Source organism: Mycteria americana, chromosome 16 (genome assembly GCF_035582795.1).
Source record: "Mycteria americana isolate JAX WOST 10 ecotype Jacksonville Zoo and Gardens chromosome 16, USCA_MyAme_1.0, whole genome shotgun sequence".
NCBI classification, from domain to species: domain Eukaryota; kingdom Metazoa; phylum Chordata; class Aves; order Ciconiiformes; family Ciconiidae; genus Mycteria; species Mycteria americana.
The window spans coordinates 13,771,856-13,799,488 of NC_134380.1; the positions used below are offsets into that span (position 1 = coordinate 13,771,856).

Genomic DNA, 27,633 nt, shown 5'->3' on the forward strand with positions numbered 1-27,633 from the left:
ACGCCTTAAACACGTGCTTATGTTTATTCCTTTACAAAGCCCGCAGCCTCTAGAAGAACAAGAGCAGAGGGTGAGGTGGATTTTGTCCGTGTGTCACTCTTCCTGCGAGCCGAGCCTGGACTCCAAGCACTGACGGAGCCACTGGAGAGCCCTGTGGTGCTGAGGATGTTCCTGCTGGACCTGGTGGACAATGGCGTTAATGGTACGGAGCCGGTCCTGCAGCTTCTGCTGCTCGTTTCTCCAGGCTTGTTCGGTGCGGCACAGAGGAGCGTACTTCCCTTCCTTCAGCGCCTGCAGATGCTTCTGGCGGGTCTGGTAGGCCACGATCTCCAAAAGGTTCTGAGAAAAGCAACAGCAGAAATTGCTTTGACAGCAGACTGCACACAGAAGAGAACTAAGAAAGTGACGTGAATCGTGTCACGGGTGCTGTACCCATCATATTTTGAAAGGGAAGGGCTTCTGAGGAAGGATACTGCTATGAAGTACCCCATTCCGAGTGCTGTAGAGTCATGTCACAGAATTCCATAAACCAGAGAAATGCCTGTGCATGCAAGGCAACCCTTGCCAGGACAGAGTTTCACCAACTTAAATACTTCATAGGAGGTCATTCAAGACCTTGAGCTGGCTCTCAAATTTCTGTTTATGAGTAGCCAGCTAGCGCTCACAAAGGATAGTTGTTACCAGGTATTTTCAAGACACAAGTGATGTCCTTCAGGCTGATGTTTCCAGGTGAATGCTGTCTCACTAAGGGTGCAACTGCAGCATCAACTCAGGACCACTGTGAGCCCTCAGAACGTGCTCAGGTAACTTAAAGCGTTGCTAAAATTACACACCAAGCACGCCCAGTTCAGGATGGTGGTGAGACAAAGAGACGGGGAGCTGGCAACAGAAGAAAGCAGCAGGATCTCTTTGGCTCGCCTGCTGCAAGGAAGCGGATGCGCTCACCCATCGTTTCTTGTTCCGAAGACATTCTGCGTCTGAATGGAGGCCATCGGACTCGGCCTGCAGCCCACACAACTCTTGCTGCTTTTCCAAGAAGGTGGCACTAAGGGACGCTTGGGTGCTCTCCAGCTCCAGGATGGTTTTGTTGCAGTCTTGAGCGTTCTGGTAAACGGAAGAGAAGGAAATGGCAGATTCTGGTTATTTAGTTCACCTAAATGCATTCCCGGCCATCTTCCCAGAATTCTTTTTTTCTTTTTTTCTTGGTTTTTTTAAATGAGTTTCCAAAGCCTGCCCCTGTGCAGGTGCAGGGTCTGTGTACTGACACCCTGTGGGTCTGTGCTAAGTGCGCACGGGTGCTCATTGCAAGGCAAAGACAGGCTACGTGAACTCCTGCAGCCCTGCTTTACTTGCTCACCTTCTGGATTTCGCTGATCTTCTTTATCAGCTCCTGTTTCTTGCGGTGGAAGTCGCTCTTGGTGATATGTTTCTTCTCTGTTTTGTCCTGACCCTCTCCACGAATCGCTATTGCCTCTCTACGAGAAACAGATGCCTCCATATCACGAATCATCTTCTCCTGCTGCTTCATCAGCCGGCCGTAGCGGACCTGCCATTTGTCAAGATATAAAATAGGCTGAAAATAACAAACGCTTACGAATGGCACCAAACTGAAGTCTTCTGTGTGGCACACCCCATCAAGATAAACCAGATACACGGGACACATGAGCCTTGGCAAGCTAAATTTGCTCTAAATCCAAACTTAGTTTACCCTGTGTGGATCTGGAAGGCAGGGGGCTGGATTATCAACTCGTCTAACGTAATCTCCAAAATGTTTCACTGGAACTCATTAGCAATAGCAAAAGCAGAAGAGCAGAAGTATCCCGAGAATGAAAGGGAAGAGTTGCTTTGCCAGAAGAAAGAAGACTTCCCTAACCAGTGATTAAGATGATACAATATTTAGTAATCAACATTTTAAATAGATTTCCCAGGCATATCTGGATTCTGCTGCAGCCTATTACATAGCATGCACAAGGAACGCATAAAGTGCATGCATGCTGGGTGCACTGAATTCAACCTAGCTGCAGGGTGGCAAGATTTCCAGTACTGCTATGGCCTTGAAGATGCTGCTTCTCCAGCCTGTTTCTCATCCCCTGCCTTATGTTTCAGCAACTCCAAAGCTGAATATGTTGTGTGCAGCTTCCCCTCCTCAGTCCTCTTTCCCAGAGGCTTACTTGCATCCGATGAATCTCTGTTCTCATGGCTTGGATTTTGCCTTGTCCTGTCTCAGAATCCACTGCCGCACGCATCTCTCTTCTCAGCTGGATCTTTTTCTCCCATAGCATGATTTGATGCCTTTGATGACAGAAAGGGAAAGCAGTGCCTTTATAAACAACAGAGGGGATGCTCTCTCTGCGCATCAGTGGCAGCACACTCCTGAGATCGATTCTGAACACAGAGCTGAATGGTTCAGCAGAAACTAAGAATTTGCGTACAGGACATATAAAAGGGCAGCAACAGAGCAGCGTGAAATCAGAAGGGAAGCTCCGCAATTTAGAAAATGGCATGATGACTGTAAAAACAAGCAAGCCCAGACCGTCAGGGGGCTGACGGACCCAAATTAATTGCTCAGTGCAGCACACTCACTCTGAGTTACTGGCAGAGGAGACAGCATGCGGAGTCTTCCCATACAGATCTTGGCAACATCCAGCACAAGCATGCTGGAATTGTTAAAGCCAACATCCTCTCAGCTCTTGCTGGTTCCAGAGATGGCTAAAGCACCTTTCAGTTTCTGCATTTCAAAAATTCATTAAACTCCTTTCATCTTCTCCAAGGACAGAAGCACATTTGCTGTTGCTGGTCCAGTTTGATGACTGGAGAAGAAAGGTAACATGGACACATATACAAAAGTTCCAAGACTGTGGCACAAAGCAAGAATCTCTCTGGTACCTACTCTGCTTCCACCAGGCTGTTTAGGAGTCTTTCCTTCTCCTCAGTCAATTGGCTGTGCTTCTCCTGCATCTCGACGGATTCTTTTTCTGCTGCCTAGAGTTGAGAAGCATAAACCAACACAACATTGTCAGACTGAGGAAGATTTACAGGATCACTGTTTGCTTCTGATCTGCACGGGAGGTTGAGACCTGGAAATGGGATGTCAAGCTTCTGTACCTTGAGAGAGCGTACAAACTCGTTCTCTGTGATAATGTTGCCATATTGCAGCTCCTCGAAGCTGCTGTTGTTCTTGTTGATCAACACATTCAACTTGATCAAGTCATTTGACATGTTCCTCATGTGACGTTCAATGTCTTTCTGTTCTTTTGTTTCCTGCTGAATTTCATCTACAGGTGAACAGAAGAAAGTCTTAAAATTCCCAGGAGCACTGGGTTGAATGCAGGCAAGGTGTGACAAACTGCCATTAGACCAGACAACACTACATGCGGAGCCCCACATACCCAGCCAAAACCTTTTTTGTCAAGCCCCAAAATCAAATAAGGTTTTAAAAGGAGACTACTGTGGAAAAGAGTTGGTTTTGGCCAAGGAAAGGGCTATCATTGGTGGGGACACTTACTTATCAACTACTGGCAAACTATTTAAGAAGTCTAACACATGACATGGTCGCTTAGGGCTTGACTGTGTCAGTTAAGACAGCAGGATCGATCGTTATAGGAAATAACGACATGCAAAACAGTAGAAGGTGCCTGGCTTTTAGCCCCCGAGAATAGTACTGGGGTCATTTGCATTATTGCTCACGCATACATAGGAGCACTGAGGGCATGCTTTGGTGAAGGTCTAGCATTACCCGTCTGTAAGCCTTCGCTCCCTTTTTTGTCCATTCATGGATGAGCATTTTATGAAAGAATTAGGGAATGACTTACTTTCAGTGCGTATTTTCTTCTGCTGCATTATTGTGATCTGTTTCTTTAACATATCCAAGGAGGCTATTTGTTCCTCCCGTTCGTGTGTTAACTTCACCAGCTCTTTCTGCAAATTGAGCCAGTACTTCTGTAGCGTCATCACCTCAGAATTATATTCTTCTATCTGCTTGGTCAGCTTGTTGATCTCAATTTCCAGTGGTCCCAATTCTTGCCCCTGTAGGAGGGCAAGGTTTGAGATTAATCAGGCAGAAGCTGCTGGAGCACTTGTTTATAGCATCATTGCAGAAGGCCGGTCCAACTGCCGAGATGCCCACTAAATACTTCAACTATACTGTTATTGTGTCAGTTAGTTACTTCCTGCCTCCATTTCCCATGAGTTGGATGGGATAATAATAATAATATTATTTTAATAATTCCTGACCTCACCGGAATAAATGCAACAGAAGCCCAAAAGGTTCTCAGACTCTGTGGCGAGAGGGCCTCCTAAGCTCTTACAAACAGCTACATCCGGACATTCAAAAGTTTGCGAAGCGTATGCCACAGTCATCGTTTTTGCATTGGTATCCATAAAGGTCTTACAGCTCACAGTGCTAGGGACAGCTCTGGGTATCACCTGAATGGGGACAACCATCAAGTGACTGAAGTCGCTCTGCCTGTTCCATTCTCCCCTCGTGAGTCATTGCAGATTTTATAATGAGATCCTATTTACTCCCAGAGTATTGATGTCATTCAACATTTTCATCAGGGGTAGACAACTCCGTGCAGAAACCTGTGCTAGGCACACCCTCATTTCACAATTCCCTAATGCCAGCTCCTCTTCGCATGCATTAAGAACTGTTTGACGAATGTAAACATGTACATTAACTAGTGCAGCTTTTAAATCACAATCCTGATGCCTGAAAGTTTTAATAATCCAGCACTTATGCGGTTACATTTACCCAGGGCATCTGTGGTCACCACAAAGAATAAAATCAAGTTTGGGATTGAAACGTAAATGTACATACCCCCTGCTGAGAAAGAATCATCTCCAACCTCTTGTTGTACTGGCTGATGACCACTCGCTTGTTCTCAGTCAGGAGACTGCACTTTGCAATCTCACTTTCCCTGCAGCTGATCAGATCATGGATACTTTTTATTTCCTTGTCCAGTTCACAAAGTGTTTTTTGGAGAATTGTCAGCCTGCAGTTGGTATGAGTTGCATTCAGAACAACCTGGGCTGTATCATTCTCAACCTTGGAAACATGCAGCTCCTAGGAATATCAACAGACAGAAAGCAAATTACTGTCACCAACAGCAACTCATTGATTTGTAATGCCTACTTATCAAAGCACCGGAATCAGGGGATTTAGATTCTACTCCCAGGTCTGTGCTACAAGCTGTAAGCAAGCTACTTACCCTCTCTGTACCTTTGTTTCTCCATGTATTGACACAGGAGATAGCAATATTTACCTCTGCCATAAGGCTGTTGAAAAGCATTAAGGAGCCTAAATGTCCCAGAACCCTTCAAGAGACCACACTCATCGCTTCTGCAATTATCTTCCCTGCCCGGGTGTCCCTAGTTACCTGGCTAACAGTAGTAGGACATTACCATATTGTACCTTCTCCACCATGCCTGGCAAACGCATCCCTCACCTAACAACAACTGTACTAGCCAGAAAGCGTGGGTGTGTCTTTTGTTTGAGTGCAGTATGAATGCAGCCAGGTAACTTTCCAGGGCCTGTCTGCTACTTCTGAAAGCCTGGACCACACTGCGAGAGGTTGCAATTTGGTCTTTTCCAAGTCCGTAGCCTCTGCACCGTATTCTACTGTGCAACACGTGCTAATAGGAGTCAGCGCAGAGTATCCACTTGTTTGTGTATCTGTTGGAGAGGGGAGTGGAGGAGCCTTTCTCGCAACGAAAGCCAACCCTGGAAGTCTTCCAGTTACTTCAGATATGCACCTGATTTAAAAAGCCCAGGGGCAGGCTGGAGTAACCCATGGAAATACAGAGGTGTGAGTACGTTGTGATAATGCCAGCCCACACAACTCAATACAATAAATACTATGCTGAATCTTCTAGTTTTTCTATCTGTACCAGTTACACACTCCCAGAGAGAGCAACTTATCATGCCATGAAGAACTGTGGGTCTGGTTTGACTGTTCCTTGGACTGTAATCCTTATTTGGGAACGGAGAGTATGCCTGTATCGCATTCCACGATGCTGTATAGGGATATAAGTTAAATGTGGAGTATAGAAGTACCACATATCCACTGTCTTCCTGCAATACATAAGAACTTGAACCACTTTATAGTAAACACTCCCAGGATTCATCATTCTGCCCCATTTTTTAAGTAAAGAAAGAATAGTATGTTATGTGTCAGGCCTTTTGGCCAAACTCTCTCGCATACACAAGAATCCTGCAGTAAGATCACTGGAAGAACTAAACTGAAGTTGCAAACCCAGCAGAGTTTCAATTGCAGACCGGAAAAACAAAATGAAGCCATTGACAAAACACATTTGAGAAACACTGCTCTAGGCTGTTTCCTTCCCCTGCCCTCCCAAACGGAAGAGATACCATACCAGATCTGTTTTTCTCCTATGAAGTTTTGCAGCCAGCTGTGAGAAGTGCTTTGTGGCTTTGCTGGACATCATCTGGTCCTGAAGCTTTGCCACGATTTCATTCTCCATCTGCTCTTTGGCATCAGTCCCTTTCTCTATGTCCTTACTGATGGACAGCAACTCATTCAGATGAGCAGCTTGATCCTAAAAGGTAGGGAAGACAGACAGGATTACTAGAACTGTTTGGGGAAGGGGATTAAATACCTGTGTCCAATTCGAAGGGCTTCTTCATCCAAGTAACTCTGCTCACCATCTTGGTCCTGTTGAGGGCCTGCTCTGTCTCATGGAGAATGCGAGTATAGGTGCCAAAATCAACCTTCAAGGCCTCCTGCCTTGAAAGGCACTGGGCAATCAGTTTCTTTGTTGTGTTGGCATCGTTCTGTGAACGGCTCAGGATGGTGACAAGCAACTCATTCTTCTCCTCCTCCTTCCTGATTGACTTTCTACAGCCATGGATGTCCGTTTCTAGGGACTTGAGGTCATGTCTGTACTTGCTGGAGAGGCAAAAAGGATGGAAAATCATCACAGGCATTGATTCACATGCTGAAGAGTCATTTACAAATTCCTCTTTTCAAACATGCTATTGCAGCAACAACTGACCAAGAAGGAAGATCTTTATAAAGGCTAGTCTGCTGTGACAGTGCAGAGTCATCGAAATATGGATGGAGACATTAAGATTTAAAAGGAAATGTATGTAGGAAAATTAATTCCTTCTTTCGGTCCTGTCCCCACCCCCCCCTTCTTACCAGGATGTCACCATAGAAAAGTGTATTGTATGTTCTCAGAGAACCAGTCAAGTTTTAAGATTCCAGACCAAATAAACACTTCCTTTGGCAACAATAGGAAAGTTTTCCTGAAGATTTCTAGAGGCATCACAAAACCCTAACCAAAAGTGATAGATAAATCCTTCTTGCTGTCTAGCTCTTTGGATTGAGACATGTTGCAAAGGTGAAAGAACTTTTTTAAAGGAATAAAATATGAATAGAAAAACTCTAAACAGCTTTAAAAACCCCCACATTTCAAGGGAGAGTTGTGTTTTGGATAAAGAAAAAAGTAACAAAGAACTGTACTTCTCATCCTTTAACCTCATTATGTGCTTCAGAGCAGCACACTTGTTCTGTCTGACATACCCTGCACATACAGTAATAAACTTGACAGAAGACATACTGCCCCTTTTAGAATCCCTCCTGTCCAAATTATTTGAGGTCCCTCCTGGGACTGTTTTCAGATACCATACCTCAGCAACTCTTGTGTGGCAATATAGGCCTCATCTCTTTGCTTCATTCCAGCCAAGCTGCTATTCCAGTGGTTCATCAGTCGCTTTTTCTCCATGTTAATAGCCTGTACCTCCATGCAAGCCTAGGGAAGAGAGAGTTGGTAGACAGGATGAATCTATACTGTGCTGAAAAATCAAATTCAGGTTACAACGCAGTCTTTTTCTTCTGTTCATAATATGCTGGGCAGGAACAGCTTCAACTAATAAGTGTCTGGTTTATTGTCACACCAGACCACAAAGCATAGGTCTGCAAGAAAAAATCATGCTGAGAAGGTGGGGGAGGAAGTGATTTACAGGCAATTCTTCGGGGGGTGGGGTGGGGGGGAAGTCTTCATTCCTGCAAACAGGAACGAACCATACAACTCTGGCCTAGATCGTACATACCACGTGAGCATGAGCCAAAGCGGTCAGTCCTTCCAGAGGGAAATATTAACCAGAAGTGAAAAAAGCACCCTCCTACCTCATTTACTGCTTGCCGAGTTACTTTTGTGTCCTCTGCCTGGGCCACAAACTGAGCTTCAAACAGAGCAATCTGTTCCTGTAGTTCGTAGGCTTTTCTTGTTAAGCGGTCTACTAGAAGATCCTAAAGAGTCAGAGCCAAACAGTTCAGGATGAGCAATATAATCTCAGTCTTAACCAACTATATTCTCCAAGAATAACATAGGCTAGAAAAGGCATTAAATTGGCAGCTGGATTAGATTTGATTCCTACTGAAACTTTTCCATTCATATACAAATGACTTATGAATGTGACAACTTTCAAGAGAATGAGACCTTCTTTGCTGATTTTTTATTATTCCATTTGCAGTAGAAAATTGATACTTCAGATCTGAAGCAGCATTCATTCCTGTCAGCACGGATTATATTGTGCCACCTCTCCAGCAGCTGGGAATCTTAATACTTTATGTTTTAAAATCCTTTGTTAAAAAACACCTAAATCCATTTGATTTCAACTGTTTGCATGCAATTCTGCATTAATAATAACCAGTCTGTGTCCTGCTGCAAGCAGAAGGCAGCAGAGGGAGCTCCAGCACACCAACCGGCTCAGTTAATTTTCAAAGTTGGCTTTTCATTGTGAAACTCGTTGTGACTGCGAATAATTCTCAAGGCTTGAACATATAATACTTCTTCACTAAATATCTTTCTGCCCCCACACCCGCTTTGCTTGAGTGAAGAGTGATTTACTATTGTAAGGCTTGTCAAAAACCTTTGGGCAGTACATGCCACTATCTTGGTGGTGGGGTTTCTTCTCATTTTTAGAAAAGCCTGTGGGGTTTTTTTTTTTTTCAATTATTTGGGAAAAATATCCCCACACATCTTCCAAGGTTCAGTCACTATAGCCTTCCTTCTGACAAGGCAGCACGTCCTCCAAGACTCACCACTAACTGTCATCTGTATTTACTTATTTATTTTAAAGAAGACAGTTTTACTTGATACCTGTTTTTTCTTTTCCACCTCAGCCTGGACCTTCTCTGCCTCAGCCTTCTTTGTTGACTGTTTCATTAGTAAAATGTTATGACGCATATCCTGGTCCATATTCTGCATGTAGAAGAGATGCAAGGCCAGGTTTTCAACCTGGGTCTGCATTGCAGAAACTGGGGAGGCAGGAGGAAAAATTGAGAGAGGAGTATGTTTGTAGGATACACTTTAAACAGAGAGAAAAGGGAAATATAGAAGCACCCAAAGCAAAACCCGCACACATACCAGCTAAATCAGCCCTCCCTGAAGTAAGAATTTACATCAGCTTTGGAGTATAGCTCCACAAGCAAAGCTAAAAATCTTGGTAAGCAATTCCTTGACTCCCAGCACACAGAATCCCAGGAAATCAAAGAAGGGGCCTCAGGGGGCTGTGAATCCACTCCTCTGCCCCAAACCAGAACTGTCTCTTTCTCAGTCTGTTGAATGCTTCTCTAATTTTTTCAATAACCTGCAAAAACTTTCTAGGCAATTTATTTTAATGCTTAGCTATCTTTGCCATTGCAATTGTTTTACTGTTTCTTATCCTGCAACTCAAAAAGAATGAGTCAAGTCCATTTCTTTGGCTGGAATGGGCTCCCACATGGACGGTGCTCTTATACTCCTGGATGCCCCTAATGACCTACGACCGTTGCAATCTCATCACACCCTTACAGAGACACAGGCAAACATAACAGAGGGATGGGAGTTTTCCTCCTGCTAAGTCACAGAACAGCCTACCTGCCAGGAACAGTTTATGTTTTAGCCCTAAAGGCCTTCTCAGAAGTACAACGTAGCAACATGGTCTTAGAAACAATAGAAATTCTATGGCAACCAGGAATACCTGTGAAACTTTTCAATGAGCATGTTATTCCTGATGAATTTTACTGTATTTTTCAATCCAATGCTTGACTTATTTCCTAATTCTAGTACTATGTGAAGAAATTAATTTGAATACATTACAAGGAGTGCCTCAGTCACCTTTCTTGCGTTCATCATCTGTGTTCTGACACATTTTCTTGTAAGTAAGCCTGAGGCCCTCCAATTCCTCTTCCAGCTGCCGACGCGCTGTGGCCGTCTGAGAACAGCGGTCATGGCTCTTCTCCAGTTCCATCTGCAGATGGGCCAGCTGCTGCTGCGCTCCGTAAAGAATCACCCCAAGCTCTTCTCTCTGTACTTTGCCCTTCTTCGTTGCTGTCCTCTGCAAACACAAGAGGAAATCAGCTATCTCACTTCAGCTTGGACAGGGATGGGCTGCTGTGGGAAAGCAAAGAAAGCAAGCCATATACCAGTTCCTGAAGCTCTAGGTTCACTTTTTCCATCTGCTTAGTAAGGTAATTCTTCAGGGCAGCCTGGAATCTTCTCATCAGAGGCTGTAAAGAAGTATGATGTTGATAAACTTTAACATACTTGTGTAAATAAATTATGAAGAAACCTTACTGCTACTCCCACTGTTAAATAAAACATCATATTTTCTGCTGTAGACACCTGCATTCTTATTTTAGCTACACTCACGGTAACAAGTGAGAAGAGTTATATAGCGGGTATTTGTTGACATCAGAAAGTGACTACTGAGAATATTTGAAAGTCAGAAACAAATAGGAAGCGCTACATCTGAGGACCCAACCACTCGCTCTTGCTGCAAGTACGTCTCTTTCAGGAGTACTGAAGAGTATCAGATTTGCCCCACTACATTGCTCCCTTCTGAACCTGCAACTTTGGGGTTAATATTGAGGGAGTAGACACATTCAGGAGTTAGTACTTTTGCAAAAGCTATTTTTAAACATGTAGTTTTAGCACACAGCTAAGCCACTGCTTACAATTTACCTCTCACGTTTTATACAAATAAAAATACCAAGTCTGCAAAGAAGAATGACAAGATTTGAGGACTTCTCACGTGTTCTGGATCCAAGACAACCAGTTCTGTTTCTTCTACGGTTTCTTCACTTCTTCCGCTTATTTCATTTTCCTCAGCTCCATGCTGCTGGGATTTCTTTTCCCATCTTTGGTCACCATGCTCACTAGTAAGCTGACCAAATTGCTCAAAGGCAGACTCTAAATAGAAAGAAATGGGTTCTCCAATGTGACCTGGACCCCACCCCCCAAAAAAAGATAAAGAAAAAGGCTTAGATTTCATAGTATTACGCCTCCAGCTGGATTAACAACGAACAGAAAGAGAGAAAACTAGAAACTGTGCTTGAGAGGTGGTATCGAGTATTGTACTGTTAATAGGGAACCGAATGATACCTGACTCCGTGCAGCTGTTCAGCTCCACTGACAATGCGGGTGCCTGCAGAGGAGCTCCTGAAGACGCATGGGGAGGGTTTCCTCTGTCTGTCATTGGCTGCTCCATGTCACCCAGTTCAGGAGGACAGCTGTCTAACTCCACTTTGTCCGATAAAGTCTCAGATTTTTCCTGAAACATAAAATCCATCACCTGAAACAGCTTTTCAATCTAAGTCTATCTGCCCCTAAAAATCAGCTTGTTTTTGTCATCATGAGACATGAACAATGCAGACAAAGAATTGAGAAGAGGGCCTTGTTCTGAAACCAGCACACAGATATACTGGCAAAGCTGTGTCACTCCAGATAAAAAAAACTTTACACATATATAGCACAACAAAGGAACCTCTCCAGTTTTGTCAGAGTTTTTGTATACTTTGTGCTTCACCAGTTAGCTTCTCTCTGTTCCAGTTCTGATTGGCCTTGTGTTTTCAGCAATAAAATTGCAACAGGAGAATTTGAAGTTACAAATACTGGTCATGCCTTCTGTGAACAAGATTATATGTCTTATTATAGTGTCTCACTTCTGCAGACCCAACGAACAGCTCTGTAGCTCCACAGATTCCTCTTTCTGCTGGGGGAAATGTCTCTTCTTGGACCTCCGGAGGAACAGACTCTTCCTCTTCATTGTTGTTCCCGTTCTGTGCCTCTATTGCCTAGCATACAAGACAGGCAAAAAGCAGAATAGCAGCATTGTAACGGGTTGTGTACTTTGTTTAATGTTACTGCTGCAGCATTGTAACAACTGCTTTTTGTCACAGAGTACAGAAGTTTAATTTAGAAGTTTAATCTCATTCACAAAAACGGTCACCCAGATAGCATTAAAATAGTAAAGATCCTGACAAAAATTCTACACACCACTTTTAATTTCACATGTGTTTCTAGCTCACATCTATTTAAGAAAAAAATGCCCTTAGGGATTATTAAAGAAAGTCTTCCAGCTTGCACTACATGTAGCCAAATTATCCTCTTTCTTTTTAAAGAGACACTGTTTTCTCCCATATCATCACTTGCCAAATTCAAATATTGTGCAGTACCAATGGAAGAAAAAAAACTTATCCCCAACAAACCTCAAAAAAAGAGCCCGAGTAGGTGCGTCTATGAAATGTGGATAGCTTCCTTTTGAAAGTGCCTACAGCAGAAACGTGCTAAGAACGGAGTGAGAAACACCTACTTCGAGATGCTGCTGACACACAGGACAGTAACTAAATTTACTTTCTAGTGACTTTTTTTTATATGCAGGGCAAGACTGCAATAATTGCTCGCTTGTTTTACTTCTTCCTATTGCAGCCGCTTCCATGAAGACGTTGCTCGGTAAGGAACGCGTGGCAACCTGCTGCCCTGCGGACACTTCAAAGGAAATCACCTCCATAGCAAGATGCGACGGAACTCTGATTATATCCTGCTCAGCGGAGCCGAATTCCACCCCAGATCCCTCTGCTGCGGCACCGGAGGCCTCCTCCATGGTGCTGGGGCTGGCCTGTGCCTGCAACCAGAGCGTCCCGCAGGAGAGAGTGAGTACCAGCCCCGCGCCCGCCTCCCGGGGCCCGCTACCCCGCCGTCTGCAGGCCGCCCCTCCGCCGCGGGGCTGGGCACAGGCACGCACGGTGCGGGGCCGGGCGGTCCCGGGCCGGGCGGTCCCAGCCGTGGCGGAGCCGCGGCCGCGGCCCGGCCCCGCACTCACCCGCCGCCGGCCGCACCATCTTCCCGTTGCTAGGCGACGCGTCAACACCCGGTCACGTGAGCGCTGCGGGCCGCACCACCTCAGCCCGCGGAGGGGGACTCGGGCCGCACCACCTCAGTCAGTGGGGGTGGGGGGGTTCGGGCCGCGCTACCTCAGGCCACACTACCGCTGCCCGCCGGGCCCGGGCGAGGCCCGCGGCGTCCCGGCCGCCATGGCCGCGCCAGCCCCGGTGCGGGGCAGCAGGTAACGGCGCCGGGGGCCGGGCGGGGCGAGGCGAGGCGAGGCGAGGCGGGGCGTGCTGTGCTGGGGGCGGGGGGGGGTTCCTCTTTGCCCTTCCCTCGCGGAGCCGGCCCCGCCTGAGGCGGCTGCCGGGCAGCCCCGGGTCACGCCGGCGAGCGAGGCGGGGCCGCCGGGCGGCCACACCCCCGCCGGGCCGGGCCGGGCCGGGCCGGGCGGAGCGGGGCGGTGGCAGCGGCCCCCTCGTAGGGCCCGGTGGGGGCGCGGGGGGCGGCGGTGCGGAGCCCGCCCGGGGCCGGTCCGGGCCGTCCAGCCGCGGGAGCCGCCAGAAGTTTCCCCGGGCTCGTCTTTGCCGGTAAAAGCGCCGGGGCCGCGCGGGGCGTCGCTCGCCACGGGCGCGTTGAGCGGCGCGTAACGCCGGGCTCCGTGCTTCTGGGCTGCGGTGGGCGTGGGGGATGGCGGGCGGCGGCGGGGGCCCGGCTGCCCCCTGCAGCGGCTGCCCCAGCCCACCCGGGCCCCCGGGCCGGCTGCTCGTCACGCGTGTCGCTGTCACACGGGTTCGTGCCCGGTGAAGGGGACGAGGCACCCGGCTATCCTGCCCGGCACCCTGGTGATGCATCCATGTTTTTTTTACCCCGCTCTTTGTCTTCCCTCCCTGCGCTCCCCCTCCGCCGCAGCCCCCCGCGGGAGCCCCGCGCTGCGTGGGGGGTGGCGGGGAGGCGGGCCGGGTGCTGCCCCCCGCTGCTCTCGGAGCCCCCGCGGCCGTCGGGGGGCTGGGGGCTGGCAGAAAGCGGAATGCAAAACAGTTCTCAAACTTCGTCTTCTGCTCTTTCGGAGCGGCTGGGTACAGCCGGAGCGTTTTTACGATTTCCTGGCTTTTGGGGAGGTGGTCTTCTCTCAAATCACCCCGATATCTACCTCTTCCTTTGCTGAGTTCGGTTATAAGTGGAGCCGTGAAGATGGATGGTCTGGATCCTTGGCGAGTATGTGATGTACGGCCTTCAGGCGCTGCAGGGCAGGGATTACGTGTTGATATATTGCTCACTGTGTTGCTGACACTCTGTAAAATAACTCTGCTTCTTCCTCTCTGAGGTCTGCCTGCCTTTCGTGTTCTCGGACTGGTAGCTTGTCTTGCAAAGGTATTATGTTCTCAGCTGCCCCTCTGAATAGGAAGTAATAAAAATGAAAGATCTTTTAAGAAAAAATAGTAGAAATGTTAAGACCAGGACAGCTCAGGGTAAAGATCTCAGGCTTGCTGCTTCCTTTGCAGAAGCCTCCTTTAGGTTTGTAGGCTTCTCGTTCTGGTGATAACTTGGCTAAAAGCAGGGAAGTCTCTGAAGGCTGCTGCTCGGACCCTGCGCTGGATTTGCTGACTATCTGGGTTTGTTCTGTGTGTCTCGCTGTGTGGTTGGCGTAAAGCTGGAGAGCCGGGATGGGGCAGAGCGTTGTTTTCTCTGTCCAGCCGGCAAGAAGGGAGAGGGGCATGGTCCTGCCTGTGGCAGGGTGAAAAGGAGGCTGTTTCAAAGTGGCAGAGACGCACGGTCTGATGTCTGTCGTATTAAGAAAAGACTTTGCAATCAGTTCAGCTGTGAAACCAGGTTCCTGGGGGTTTTTAGCTGCTGACATTTAGGGATCTAGTACTGTGAGTGTTATCAGGCCATGGCTACAGGATGTTGGACATAAAAAGCCATAAAAGTGTTACCTACTGCACAAGCACTGCGGTTAAGTAATATGAAACGATGTTTAATCTTGGGATGGAGGGACATATGGCACGAATAATTTCTCAGCACTAAAGCGTGGATTGTGGTTTGACTTTTAGTGCTGGAGGGGTGGTAAGCTTCTTGTTTGCTTTTTTATGCCTAAGCAGGTGTGGCTGGGAGCAGCAGGCAGGCTCCGATGATAGCATTTCGTTTCCCTTTTTATCTCTGAGTCACAAACTTGCAGTATTTAGTCTGCTGTCCCTTTTTTACCTTCTCAGCTGAGATGCATCTAAGCGAAATCTGTTCCACTGAAGTGACTGGAATCGGAGTTGTGCGAGTGTCAGGATTTCAGCCTTCGCTGGTGACTGCTGTTGCTCTTCCTTTACTCTGTACTCCGCGTGCCACTGCTGCACCAGCAGGTCAGGAATGAAAGACTTTTGGTGACCTACATAATTCTCCCCATGAAATTGGATGACTTCAGAATGGCTTCCTATGGTAAACTTTTTTCCTTGATTTGGCTAGGTCATCTTAAATAGCTCCAGCTAATAGATAGTAGTTTTGAAAGCTTTTTTTCCCCCCCTCCCCTAACGTAGAGGTATTGCAACACAAAGGGAAGGTCGTTACAAGGGCTCTCATGTATATATAGAGAAGTATAGATCAAGTGAGTGACTAGCTGAGAGTTACACAGAAAATCCAGTCAGAGGACTGGAAAGAAGCTGTGAGTCCTGACTCCTGGGCTCCGGTACTCCATCTCCGGTCATTCTGCCTTCCAGCATGCTGTAACCTGTGCTTGAGCTACCAGAGATGCAAACCCTGCATTTGTTTTTCCCAAGGGGAGGAAGAGGCAGGAACTTCTGCAGTGTTTGAGACCTCCCTGGTGCAGTGACTCTGTACTTAAATATGGAAAATCAAATTTAAGTTATTAAGGGCAAAAAAGAAGAAAAAGCCTGTTGCGTTTTTCTTACCTAAGGCATTTCTTATTTAAGCGTCTTTTCTTAAGCATTTCATGCTTAAACTTGGTGTCGATGTTTGACAGCTCTTTTCTTCTCTGTGCCCAGACATGCTGTAGGTCTCATGTTTCACTTCAAGAGCCTCTAGCTTGGCTTACTTTGCTTGCAAAGCTATTAAACTCTTGCACAGCAAATTTGCCCGTGGAGCTGCAGGACCCGCTGCCAGGCACAAAGTGCTCAGCAGTGCGACTTGTTGGCTGCAGCTGACCCCAAAGCGCAGGGTGTCATATGCCTTTGTAGGCTAAATTTATTTGCGAGAGAAGCCTTGTTGCCTTGTGTGCTCACGAACCGCTCCGATGTCAGTGTGTGCTGCACGGAGCGGGAGCAATGTGCTGGAGCCTGTGTCAGCCCGTGCAGGAGCCCTGCATTGCCGTCCTTTGCCGGAATACAGGAATCTTGTGCAACCGGAGGCAGCAACATTTGGTCCAGCAGCGTCTGCCAAGGTGAGGGTGCAATCTGCCAAGCCAAACAGGATTTGTTGTTGATCGGTTTGTGAGAAGGGGAAGGGCATTTCGAAGGGAGGCGAGCAGCCGGCGTTATTTGAGATGCTGCTGGCTGGAACTGGTCAGGCTCTTGTGAAGAGGCTCCTGGGGTGATTTCAGGAGTTGGCTCCCCAGCACGTTTGTGAGATCTCGTGTAGCTGAGAAGTGCTGGCATTGACTGGGAGAGCAGCCAGGGGCTGCGCGAACAGACTCGGTAGCTGTAGCAAAGATTTTTTTAGTGGCGACAGTTGATGTGTGGGAGAAGAAAATATATGTATGCTTAATAAATATTGGCACTCAGCAAGAGCTTATCAGCTAATTCAGTGCTGCAGCTTCTGGAGAGCTGGGTTGTCTCTGTCACGTTGAAAAGAATCCCTTCAGATCAGGGGATAAATAGAAAATTAATATGAAAACCACATTTTTTTGAATGGTGCTAATTTAATGCTGACGTAGCTGTAGGACAGCTCCCACCTGCCTACCCAAGCTCGTGCAAGAGGCAGCAGCAATACCTGCTTCTCACGACCCAGACCCCGTGGACTGTGTGTGCAGATGTTGTCCCACACAGAAGAGGGCTCAGAATAAAGCAAACCCTGCAGATTTGGTCTTTTTGTTACTTGCTGGTTTGTGTTGTATGAACTCCTGTCTTCTGGGAAGGAGCGGCACATTCACAAGCTGTGTTTCAGAGGCTTTTGGGGTTGTACGAGTAGACTAGATGACCTTCAGAGGTCCAGTCCATCACCTGGCCCTAGCTGGGACCAGCTGCATATCTGTTTCTGCGGCCTGTCTTTGAAACCCCCCAGCGATGGAAATGGCCTCTTCGGGTTGCCCTGTTCTGGTATGCCATTATCCCTGCTGTCAGAACGACTAAACTAGATATTCCTTGCCGCAGTTCAATTGCCCTGCTACTTCTCCTGTCCGCCATAGACAGCTCTTCCTTTTTTTGGCAGTGACCATTCACATGTATGAATTGTGTTCCCCTTTCTTTAATCTTCCCTTGGCAACCTCTTTCCAGATCACTCTTGTCACTCTCCCTGAAACTGTGCGGTGACTTGCATCTGTTTTTCTTTAATGCTGCAAGCAAAGCTACACAGAATTCCCTAGCCTGCGGCAACGGTGAAAGGATTAATTTGAGTCTTGCTGATGACATTATATATCCCAGTATATTTGGCTGTTTGTTTGCAGCATTGTAGTGGTCTCTGATTTCTGATGCATAGCTCTTCTGCAAGACAAATGCATCATATTCTTCACCTCCTGCCTTTTTTTTCTTTCCTCTTCCCAACCAGCGTACGCCTGTGCGTACCTGCAGCGCCGTCCACCTGCACCTCAAGGCAGTGCTGAAGCAACAGGTGTTCTGCAGGATCAAAGTGGTATTTCCCTTTGAATTCCTCCTGCTTTCCAGGGAGCAGCTTTTGATCTTTTACCTGTTGCTTTGTTCTTTCTCTGCTAGGTAAAAGCTAATTAAATGTTGCCTCTGTTGGCAGAGAAGTCCTGCACCTCTGCCTGCATTCCTGAGAGCCCCTGGGGAGCTGCAGTAGGACATCGCACAAGCTCTGGTTTCGTACGTGCATCTCCATCTGCTGTCCTTAGTAGGAAAAGCTCGCTCGTGTTTTCTGAGGAAGCATTCCCTGGCCAACAGCCGCAGCCACCTGATACCACCTTCCTCCTTTGCCTATGCAGCTTTTGTGCTTTTAGAGTTCTGATGAAGTAGCTGACATAGCTAAAGGTCTGGATATCCAGGCTGGTTTCAGTCTCGACAGCACGGGGCATAGCTGAGCAGACCGTGCTGCCTACAAAACATTGTGGTAACAGATGACCCTCTTCAGATGTGCCAGAGGCTGAGGGCCTCTGATGCTGTACAGGTTGCTCCACATCACTGCTTCGGACTCCCTCAACGCTGTGTTGAAACGGTGTGTTGTAACTCGGTGGTGGGAAGGCGGAATTGCAGCAGAGTTTACTGTCTGTATTCTTGCAGGGTGCAATGAGAGGAAAGGTGACTTGCTCTTTAAATATGGTGACTTGCTCTTTAAATATGGTTGAAGCAAATTACTTTCTCCAAGATATAACGCAGAGCCTGCAACAGTACTGTGTTTTTTGGCAATCTGGACAAGAACAAGCATATGGCTCCATTGGTGTTTGTTTTTTTGGGCTGAGACGTGAAGATATGTGTTGTGTTTGGTGTTAGAAGGAGACATGGGTGCAAAGGACTTGCAAAGTAATTCTCTTATCCTAAACACTTGCTGGGCACAGTACATAGCAGGGTTGAGCCTTCTCCATCACGTTCCAGCAAAGCCTGAAACGCAGAAACTGCTTGTGCTGCGATTCAAGCCGACAAATCTAGCAATTGCCAGTTAAACCAATAGTTTGTCCTTTAATGAAGGCTCTGTCAACTACTTGGCAGTCTCATTTGCAATCTTCTGTATGTACGAATCTGTCAGAATCAGGACAGCTATTTCCCTTCCCTGCAGCTTTCGCTCTGCTCTTCGGGAAGCACTGGTTTCTGTTTGCCCTCTCTGCCTTCTCACTTCCTCGTTTGTCTGGAGATACCGTTAAAACGGTGTTTAAAGAAACCAGAGCTCTTCAATGTTTGATGATGCTTGCTTTAGGCCCCTAAACGTTTCCTGCATACAGTGCCCCTGATAGTACAAGTCAGGGCCTGCCTGCTTTTCTTTTTATTTCTGGCTACCCCTGTTGCGTGCTCTGCGGACTGTGGTGTGGGGCTTGTCACGAGGAGCACGCTGAGCTGATCCCTCCACACGCTGCCCCTGGACCGGGCACCGTGGCAATGCGTGGTGCGTGCTAGGTCGGACTGGCCTGTTCACGAGCAAGTAAGGCTGTGTAAATACAAAGGAACAAAAGTAGATGTTTCCTCTTCTTGTGTACTTTCGGCAGAACAGAAACTGCTGTCCCTCTGATGGTCTGCTTCCCAGCTAGGGATGGCAGCAGCAGGTAGAGCCTGCTCTAGATTGAATCGTGTTGGGCTATCTGTGGGATTGCTTCATGCGAGACCCACCTGCTGTTTCAGCACATCGAGTCTTCTTCCTGATCTGTCTGCTAGATACTTTATAGCTTGGGTGACCCCTCTGGATTCACTGTAGAGCTCCGCATCAACAGCCCCGATAAGGAGCACGTCTCATGTGAGTACGGAGCTTACTTGGTGATTAGTTGGGGATCATACTCCACAGTTAGCTGAAGTTACCTATTGATAGATGAAATGTTTGCCTTGAATTGGCATGCCATACTCTGCTATGGGAGTCTGCCCGCTCTGTTGAACAGGGCTCTCTTGCCACTTATCTCTGAAAGAGCTCTATTTAACCATCACTGCTCAAAACCAAAAAAAATCCCAACCCAAAAACCTCAAACGCACAGCAGGGATATGCCAAAAATTGGTAAGCGCAAGATGAACTTGTTTTGATTAATGTTTTTCTGGAGATCAGTGGTTACTGTGGATGAAGCAGCAGCCCCTTGTTTAATGTCATGGTCTCAGCAGTTTTTCTGTGCTGAAGGAATTCTCTAGGGCCTACTCTGACTCGTTGACATCCCCAGGACAGTGATACATCGGGCAGCTCTGCACTGCTGAGCTATTCCCTCAATGGGCAATTTTCAGTGACAAGCATTACTTTTCTGTTTCCTCCCCACAGTAACTATCGAGATGTGGGGGTTTTGCTGCCTTCATGTTTCTTCGTTGCAGAGAAGAACATCCTGGGATTCTGTGCTTCAGCATCTTTAAAACATAGAGGTGATGTTACAGGTCCAGAGCATTTGGAGGCTCTTGCTTGAGTTGTAGGGTTGATGCAGCAGTTGATGGGAGACCTCTTCCTTCTCAGACAGCGGTAGGCATGTGCTGTGCTGTTGTTATATTTATTCTAATGCTATTCTTTCCTCCTTGTTGGCAGATCTTCTGAATTTGGCTCCTGATTAAAGCTGACAGATAATGGAAACATTTCCTTGGCGATGTCTCTGGGGCGACTCCTCCGACGTGCCTCTTCAAAAGCTTCCGACCTCCTGACCTTGAATCCTGGTGGTGGCAGCAGTTCATCTTCCATACTTGATGGGGAGATTATCTACTCTAAGAACAATGTCTGTGTCCATCCACCTGAGCTGCTACAAGGCATCGGGGAGCACCATCCAGGTGACAGGGGGTTGCAGACACTGCTCACTCACTCTTTTTCTCTCTCCTGGGGTGTGCGTTTGTGTCAAATTCTGCATCTTGGGCTCTAAAGAACAAAGAGGTGCCGGTGGGGGACAGGGCAAGGCAGTCTTATGGAGGACTAAGGAAAGTCATCCACAAGCTGATCCATCAGCTCTTCTTTTAGTAGGAAAATTGATTATATTTCTTCTTTTCTCTTCTGGTCTAGTGTGGATTTACCTGTTTTAGTAAATCCTTTTGTATTGCCAGAAGACGGACAGTTGTCATTTGAGGACAGTAACTTCTGTTGCTCTTTCAAATATGTGTATTGTTCAGGGAAGCCAAGTATCATCCTGTAACTGTCATTGCTAGAGTGGCCTCAACAACCATTGGTAAAGGGAAGAGAAAGAAAACCTGATTGTGGCTGCATGCACTGAAGTAAATGAAGATAAATACTGCTCTGTCCCTTTATTCTCATCTGGTACTGCGCTCTTTCATGTTTTCATCAAAGAGCGCCGTGGCTACTGGCTTAGCTTCACAAAACTAATTATTCTGTGAACATTGACCCACGCTTCCCTTTTTGTGTGCGTGACTCTTTTTTTTTTTCTATTGGCTTTCCATGAAAATTGTAGCCCTTTAGCTACACTAAGGTAAATATTATTGAGAAAGAAATGTTTAGCTGGCACTTGAAATTGTTTAACTAACAAACAGTAGAAGTTTTTCATGTGGCAACATATTTCAGAATTTACTCAATTAGTAATCCATCCAGGAAGTTGAAGTAATTGCATGTCATTTCTATGTTCACTTAGGCCAGAGGGAATTTAGACTATTCAAAAGCCATATGCAGACTTGAAATTATTTGTAAATACTGAACAATGTTGAGCACTCCACAATTCGTTTGGCAGAATTCTCTCCTGGTAAATAAAAGGGTTTATTTTGCCCATGTGTAATGGTGGTGAAGTGGGGGGAGATGGCGATGGGCAAATTTCAGGCTTACACAGTTTCCTAAGCATAAGGCTGTGTCATAACTGATTGCTCCTTTGCTCTCTCGAAGGCTATTTGTGCTTGTACATGGAGAAAGATGAGCTACTCGGAACCACGCTTATCCTTGCCTGGGTGCCAAACTCCCGCATTCAGAGGCAGGATGAAGAAGCCCTGCGCTACATCACTCCTGAGAGCTCCCCTGTCCGTAAAGCTCCCCGCAAACGCGGCCGCCACACTCAGGGTCTCGGCGCTGTCCGGCAGGCTTCCCCCACCGAGCAGAGAGGGGCAGTGATCCTGAAAGGAGAAGACATCTTGACTGTGTCGCAGCCTGTGAAAGATGTGGCTTACATCAGCTCCCCCTCTTCGGAAGGGGAGAAGCTCTCGCAGTGCTGCCCCGTGGCAGAGGGCACGCGCCGGTCCCCCCAGCCTGCCCGCAGTGACTCAGGAATCCTATCGACAATCAGTTCTCAGGAGGAGCAGAACAGGTCGGAGCTGTCGGTGGAGGGGACAGAGGAAGGTCTGGACTGCAGACCAGAGCTGGGGGAGGACGAGGGCTCCTTGGAGCTGTCTGCTGATGACGTGAGCAGGGACAGTACTTTTGACTCCGATTCTGATGCCTTCTCTTCCCCCTTCTGCCTCTCTCCCATTAGTGAAGCCCTTGGGAAAAGCAGTAGTTCTGTGTTTCTGGATAGTGAAAGCAGGTGAGTGCATCCTTTCCTCTCATTTCTGGGCAAATAGCTGGGGTGCTGGTTGCTGAGCTTGGACATGCTGAAGGAAACCGAGAAGCATCACAGTGGCATTGAGCAGAATATCCTGTCTTGCTTCAGACACCTGTGTAACTTGCAGGAAATTGTTTGCCGGCCAGTCCTGCTTCTGCTCAGTGAACCCTGGCCCCAAATATTCAGGGCTGTGTACATACAGTCTTTCAGGTGAAATGCCCTGAGCCCTGGAAGCAGCATTACTAAATTAAAAAGGTCCTTTGTCGGTCTAATTGGCTCTGCTGAGGAGATGTGCTAGTTACTTCTTGTGGAGAGCCACATCAAAGTGTCTGTCTGACTTCCTCTGAGCCGTGGGTGCCTCTGTAAGGCACCATGTTGACATGAAGTCTGCATGTATGAGCTTGTTTTGCTGGTGTTCAGAACGTGGTCCCGCTTAAGACATATAAATATTAATTCTTACATGTCTAATCTGGATATTTTAGTCAACGCTGGTATATCTAAATGTCAATGCTTCTCAATGGCATCTGCAGTAAACTCTACATAGGGGAAAGAGGGCACCTCAGCAAAGGAATAATGACCAGTAGGATACCTGTGTCACTTACTGTATCGATACGCAATGTTTCTGGCTCTCTGCTCTGCGTTCTGTGCGGTGTATCACTCATTTCCATCTTGGGGAGGATGGGGGTGCTGCGTTCATGAAGCACTGTGGGGCTGATTTTAAGGATATAGCTCAACTTTGAAACTACGCCTGAAATTAGGAAAAACGAGTTCTTTGTGCGTGTCAGCAACATACTAGATTAAGACTTGACATTTGAAGAGATTTTGCCTCTTTATATTATGGGCTAATCTCAAGCCCAGAGAATGCCAGTAAGAACAAGGTTTATGAAGGAAGTACTCTAATTGATTCAACTCTCTCTGGATATTTTAAAACACTTCAGTGCGGTGATCTCAAACTTTGTATCAGCTTTACATTTGGTATGTGTCCTAGCCCTATGCTTCCAATTAACCGCAAACCCACAGGGTTTTCTGGGCTTGAGCTCTGCAGCAGCTGGGTGGGCAGCGGTTTGAGCAGCTCCTCGGCCCGGCCAGCACGGCTGTCCCGTCCCGTCCCGTCCCACCGCAGCTCTCCTCTGGCTCCAGAGGGGCACTGCAAAGCAGCTGCGGGGTGCCCAGGATGGGCCTTTGGTTTCCAAATTGTGTTGAACAACATCGGTTTGGCAGTGTCTCTTTTAGCTCTCTAAATACGATGCCTGACAGTCTTTTTTGACAAGTATTCATAGGAATGTAGAAGACTTTGGAAACTACATAAATGTCACAAAACACACCTTGAAAAAATTTTAGAGAGGCCTTTGAATGATGAAATATCATTCCCAATAACTGACTTTATTTTGTTGGTTCCTAGGCATTTTGTCCCATTCAGATTGTGTTCTAGCACTGGGCTGCTGCTTGGGGGTTGAAACTTCAGTTTGCATCTGCTTTCAGAGAATGTCGTGTTGGTTTAGAAATTTCTTGACCTTGACTTAAAAAACGGAAAACCCCCAAATCCACTGCGACCAAAGCCTCTGTTTGTTTAAGGTGTGTAAAATTTTCTTTCCTTGAAGCAGCACTGACAATCTGTGTGTTTGACCTGTCTCTATCACTCTGAAAAAAGTGAAGTTTTGGGGGTTTGGGGGGTTTTTTTAAGCATTTTTTTGCGAATAAAGTATAATTAAAATGCTTCTGTGAACATTTCTGAGTTCCAGTGGTAAGATTCTTAAAGGAAAAACGTTCCTGTCTTTCAGCGTGTGTGTGGGGAAGCTGTGGCCTCAGCTGCGGCCAGTTCATCCGCACACCCCAAGAAAGGGGTCGTTATCCCCGCTTTAGTGGTTAGAAGCAGGAGTGGCGAGGGACGCGTTCAGAATCATGTCCTAAGTGCTGAAAACCAGGAGACTGAACAACTCATCCTGGGGAAATCTGAGTCCCTGGCCTGGGCCGCAAGGCCACGTGCTGTCCAAAGCGTGCAGCAGTCTCGGAGAGCTTTTGCACCCGACCGTGCACCGGGAGCGGAGCTGGTGCAGAAGGGTGCCGGCGTGGTGCTTGGGGGCACGGCCAGCGGGCAAGGAGCGTTGTGGTTTAACTGTTTTGCAACACTTAAGCTCTGAGCTGCTAATAGTGTCAGGAAGGAAGGAAATACAGTTTGTTGCATGTTCACTGCCTTGCCTGTGAATTCACGCAGGGTTTCCCTGTTGCTCCGCAGCCTGGCCCGGGCGAGCCCTCTGCCGGCTTTCCTCGCCTGCTGCCGGAGGCCTGGCAGCGCCAGCCACGCAGAGGCTGGCTTTGCAAACACACTGCTCACGGGCCTGGCAGACTTTTCTTTTCTTTTCTTTTTTTTTAACTCCTCTGGCACCAGTCTGGAAGCCTTGTACAGTGTATGCGGCACTCATAATTTGCAGCAGATTAATAAAACAGACCTTTCATTGTTTGGGACTTCAGACTTGAAAGGCTTTTGTCCAGTGTGTCCATTTTTTATGCCTATTTGTTCTTCCCCATAGAGCCCCCTTGCATGATATCTGCAGGATCTTACAAACTGTTTGAGTCAGAGATTTTGCATAGAATACTTTGCAAAAGTCTTGTCAAAAAGCATGCTCTTATTCGCTGCGTTCATCCCAGCGTTTTGGGGGGTGGGGGATGCTGTTTCAGAAGTCACTACAAGCATGAGAACAGCTTCCTTGTTTCTTAAGGTTTTTTTTTTTTTTTTTCCCTGCTGGCTGCTTCCCATCTGAGCCAGAATTGGAGTGCGAACAAAGTTTGTGCTGCTGGCAGATTGTTTCAACTCTTTTCCCTCCCTACCCCCCGGTCACCACCTCCTCCCTGCAATGAGGAACGAATGTTTCTGGTTATTTCCCTCTGCATTGGGGAGCTGTTGTGAAGAGAACTCTGCTTTTCCCCATGATTGTTTCAGAAGCTGAAGCAATGCATTGCATGGGTGTTTCAGTCCAGTCATCTTTCTTTCCGTGCAATTAGATATCATCAGAAATGGAAAAATGTGACATTGTGGAAGAATTGGGCCGTAGATGTAGACTTGGATCAGATAAGATCAGGGTGGGCAACTTACACGGCTCAGCAAGCTGCTTGCCAAAATATCTGTGTGACCAGGAGCCACAAGTGCCGTAGGCCTCTTGGAGCATCTTCTGAGAAGGTGGCCTGGCCTCCTGGGCAGAAGGGAGCCCACAAACACGTTCCGGTGCGTGCAGAACAGGGACAGGGAGGAAGAAGGGAGGTAGGCTTGGAAGCGTTTGAGTTGCACAATGAGTCAGTCATTTTAAGTCAACAACTCGCCTTGTAAAACATAAGGAAATAAAAACATATCCATTGTTTTTTTGGGTTTTTTTCCTCTTTGCTTCTCAGTTTGACAGGCTGCCAGGGATCCCATGCAGCGATCGATGCTTTCCTCCCATTTACACAATTCCTCAGGCTAGGAGCTATGGGAGTGTCCCATCACCAGCGTACACATTCATGCTTCTCTTTTTAGATGAGCCTGGCGCTGCTTCTGCGTAGTGCACTCATCTCCCGTGGAAAGGTGGCTTTACTCTCTTGGGTTTTGTGTCCTTGTTAACTTTGGGGGCCCCTTTCTGCGCATAGTACGTGGTTCCTGCAGGGAGGTAGCTAATGTGGGAAATGCCCGTATTGATGGCGGCTTTGTCATTGACAGCATTTCTGTAGGAAAGGAGGGATACTGGAAATAAAATCATTCCATTCTGTTCCTTTTCTCCCCTGTCACCGTTGTTTGCTGTCTGTCAGGAAACATTTGCCTTGTGGTCTGAAGGGCACTCATTCAGGACAACTGTACTCTATACCCAGCTTTGGCTTGTTGCCGCCCTGCTAAATTACTCAGCTTCCATTTTCCCCATCAGTAAAGTGAAACTAAAAGCCTTTTGTTACATCCTGGCAACCAAATAGCATCTGACACCTATATAATGTCTTTCAACCAGTGCTGCTGAAGTTATTTTAACTGACCATGACATCAGATCTATACCAATCGGTTGCAGAAGCACTTAGTGCTCTGTAAGTGGGGTTGTTGGGGTTTTTTTGTGCCGTGCCAGAGTGATCCCTGGTTAACAGGCGCTGTCCCTAGCAATGGGTGGTAGGGCTGCTAAAGGCTTTTCACTTCGGTAATAGACTGCAGTTACTGTTACCTGACGAGCACCATACAAAAACGCTGAAGAGGACAAATAAATGCTGGCGTTGGTTCCTTTGCTAACTTCAGGTCGGGATGTCGGTCGATACAGTCAGAATTTGGACCGAGAAGCCTCGGTGGTGGAACTGTATGAGTGGAGCTTGGCCAACATCTGGCCAGATGCTGGAGCTCTGCGAACAGTCCCGCAGGTGATGGAATAGACCCCAGCTCGTGCTTCCACAGCACCTGCTTTAAAGGACAAGTAGAAGCGATGTGACTGATGTGGTCATGGATATCAATGCGAGAAGGAAACGTCTTTCATAAGAAGGTGATAATTTTAGCAACCAGTAATAAAAATAATGAAACATTTTCATAATGGAGCTAAACGACGGTACAGTTCTCATGTTCTTCAGCAGACATGAATTCACATAACAGAACTGTTACAGAAGGTCTAGGCAAAGCACACAACACAAGGAAAAACTCCTTTGGCGTTGCAGTTGATGCAATTTTTACAGATGTGTCGCACATCCTGTTGTTAAGCCTCTTCCCAGGGAGCTAATCAGTAAATTACCTTCTCACGAGGGAGCGGAGGCGCAGCGTTACGGAGGGTGGCAGCAGCTGCAGGAGCGGGTGGTAACAGAGCGTACGGTGTTGCATCATGTTGTTTTGGCAGCTCACCTGAAAGGCTTAGTGCTGTTCAGACCTCTGCAGAATAAACAGGAGGCAAAATTATAGGGGAAATGAGCTGAAATTAGTGTGAACTGGCAGGAGCTCTTGGAGTCATCAAGAGGTTGGGAATTCATCGCTGTTGTAACAGAAGTGATTATATTCTTGGAACCAGGGGAATTGGTCGCAGACTTCCAAATCTCCTGTAACTTCTTGCAGCATCTTGTGTCATGCTACCTTACTTCTTATGATTTCAGCCTTGGGGATGAGTGCATGGGGTGCCTTGCTGCTTCTGGTTCAGGCTCCAATTCCCCAGCACCTTGCCTGAACTAGTGTGATTTACGATGTAAGACACCGAAGCACCTAATTCCATTTGTACCCAAACCAATGCCCAGGAAAAAACCATCCCCAAATCCTTCTTCCATCAGATGGAGAGTCCTTTTTC

The 27,633-nt window shown here is 47.2% G+C and overlaps 2 protein-coding genes across 6 annotated transcripts in view; one reads left to right on the plus strand and one right to left on the minus strand.

Moving 5' to 3' along the window:
* Positions 1-10: 10 nt before the first annotated feature.
* Positions 11-13,378, minus strand: CCDC40 (coiled-coil domain 40 molecular ruler complex subunit). Of its 2 annotated transcripts, none has more exons than XM_075518743.1 (20): positions 13,109-13,378; positions 12,791-12,910; positions 11,949-12,080; positions 11,389-11,557; positions 11,039-11,196; positions 10,431-10,514; positions 10,123-10,342; positions 9,124-9,281; positions 8,148-8,270; positions 7,649-7,770; positions 6,662-6,905; positions 6,373-6,555; positions 4,817-5,062; positions 3,813-4,026; positions 3,106-3,275; positions 2,891-2,982; positions 2,172-2,292; positions 1,358-1,546; positions 946-1,104; positions 11-339 (listed from the first exon to the last, which is right to left on the minus strand). In XM_075518743.1, the coding sequence occupies exons 2-20, from the start codon at positions 12,887-12,889 to the stop codon at positions 94-96; spliced, it is 3,129 nt and encodes a 1,042-aa protein (XP_075374858.1). In that variant the 5' UTR covers positions 12,890-12,910; positions 13,109-13,378; the 3' UTR covers positions 11-93. The 2 variants fall into 2 exon arrangements, with proteins under 2 accessions (XP_075374858.1, XP_075374859.1); XM_075518744.1 differs by having other exon boundaries at positions 13,260-13,355.
* TBC1D16 (TBC1 domain family member 16) overlaps positions 13,241-27,633 on the plus strand; it is a 33,307-nt gene continuing 18,914 nt past the window's right edge. For 2 of the 4 annotated variants that reach the window (XM_075518745.1, XM_075518748.1), the window contains exons 1-3: positions 13,241-13,351; positions 20,431-20,666; positions 21,718-22,348. In XM_075518745.1, coding sequence (XP_075374860.1) covers positions 20,489-20,666; positions 21,718-22,348 — 809 coding nt within the window. In that variant the 5' untranslated portion in view covers positions 13,241-13,351; positions 20,431-20,488. Of the gene's footprint in view, positions 13,352-13,551; positions 13,701-20,430; positions 20,667-21,717; positions 22,349-27,633 lie in introns of those variants that run through there. The other 2 variants (XM_075518749.1, XM_075518746.1) reach the window with 2 other exon arrangements.

Excerpts from the sequence above, each read along its gene's own strand:
- CCDC40 (XM_075518743.1), bottom strand. The coding sequence starts at position 12,889 with ATGGAGGAGGCCTCCGGTGCCGCAGCAGAGGGATCTGGGGTGGAATTC. Across the intron at positions 10,515-11,038 it reads TTGTCTTGGATCCAGAACAC|CCTCTGATGAGAAGATTCCA; the intron begins GTGAGAAGTCCT and ends ACTTCTTTACAG. Across the intron at positions 2,293-2,890 it reads AACAGCCTGGTGGAAGCAGA|GCATCAAATCATGCTATGGG; the intron begins GTAGGTACCAGA and ends CTGTCATCAAAG.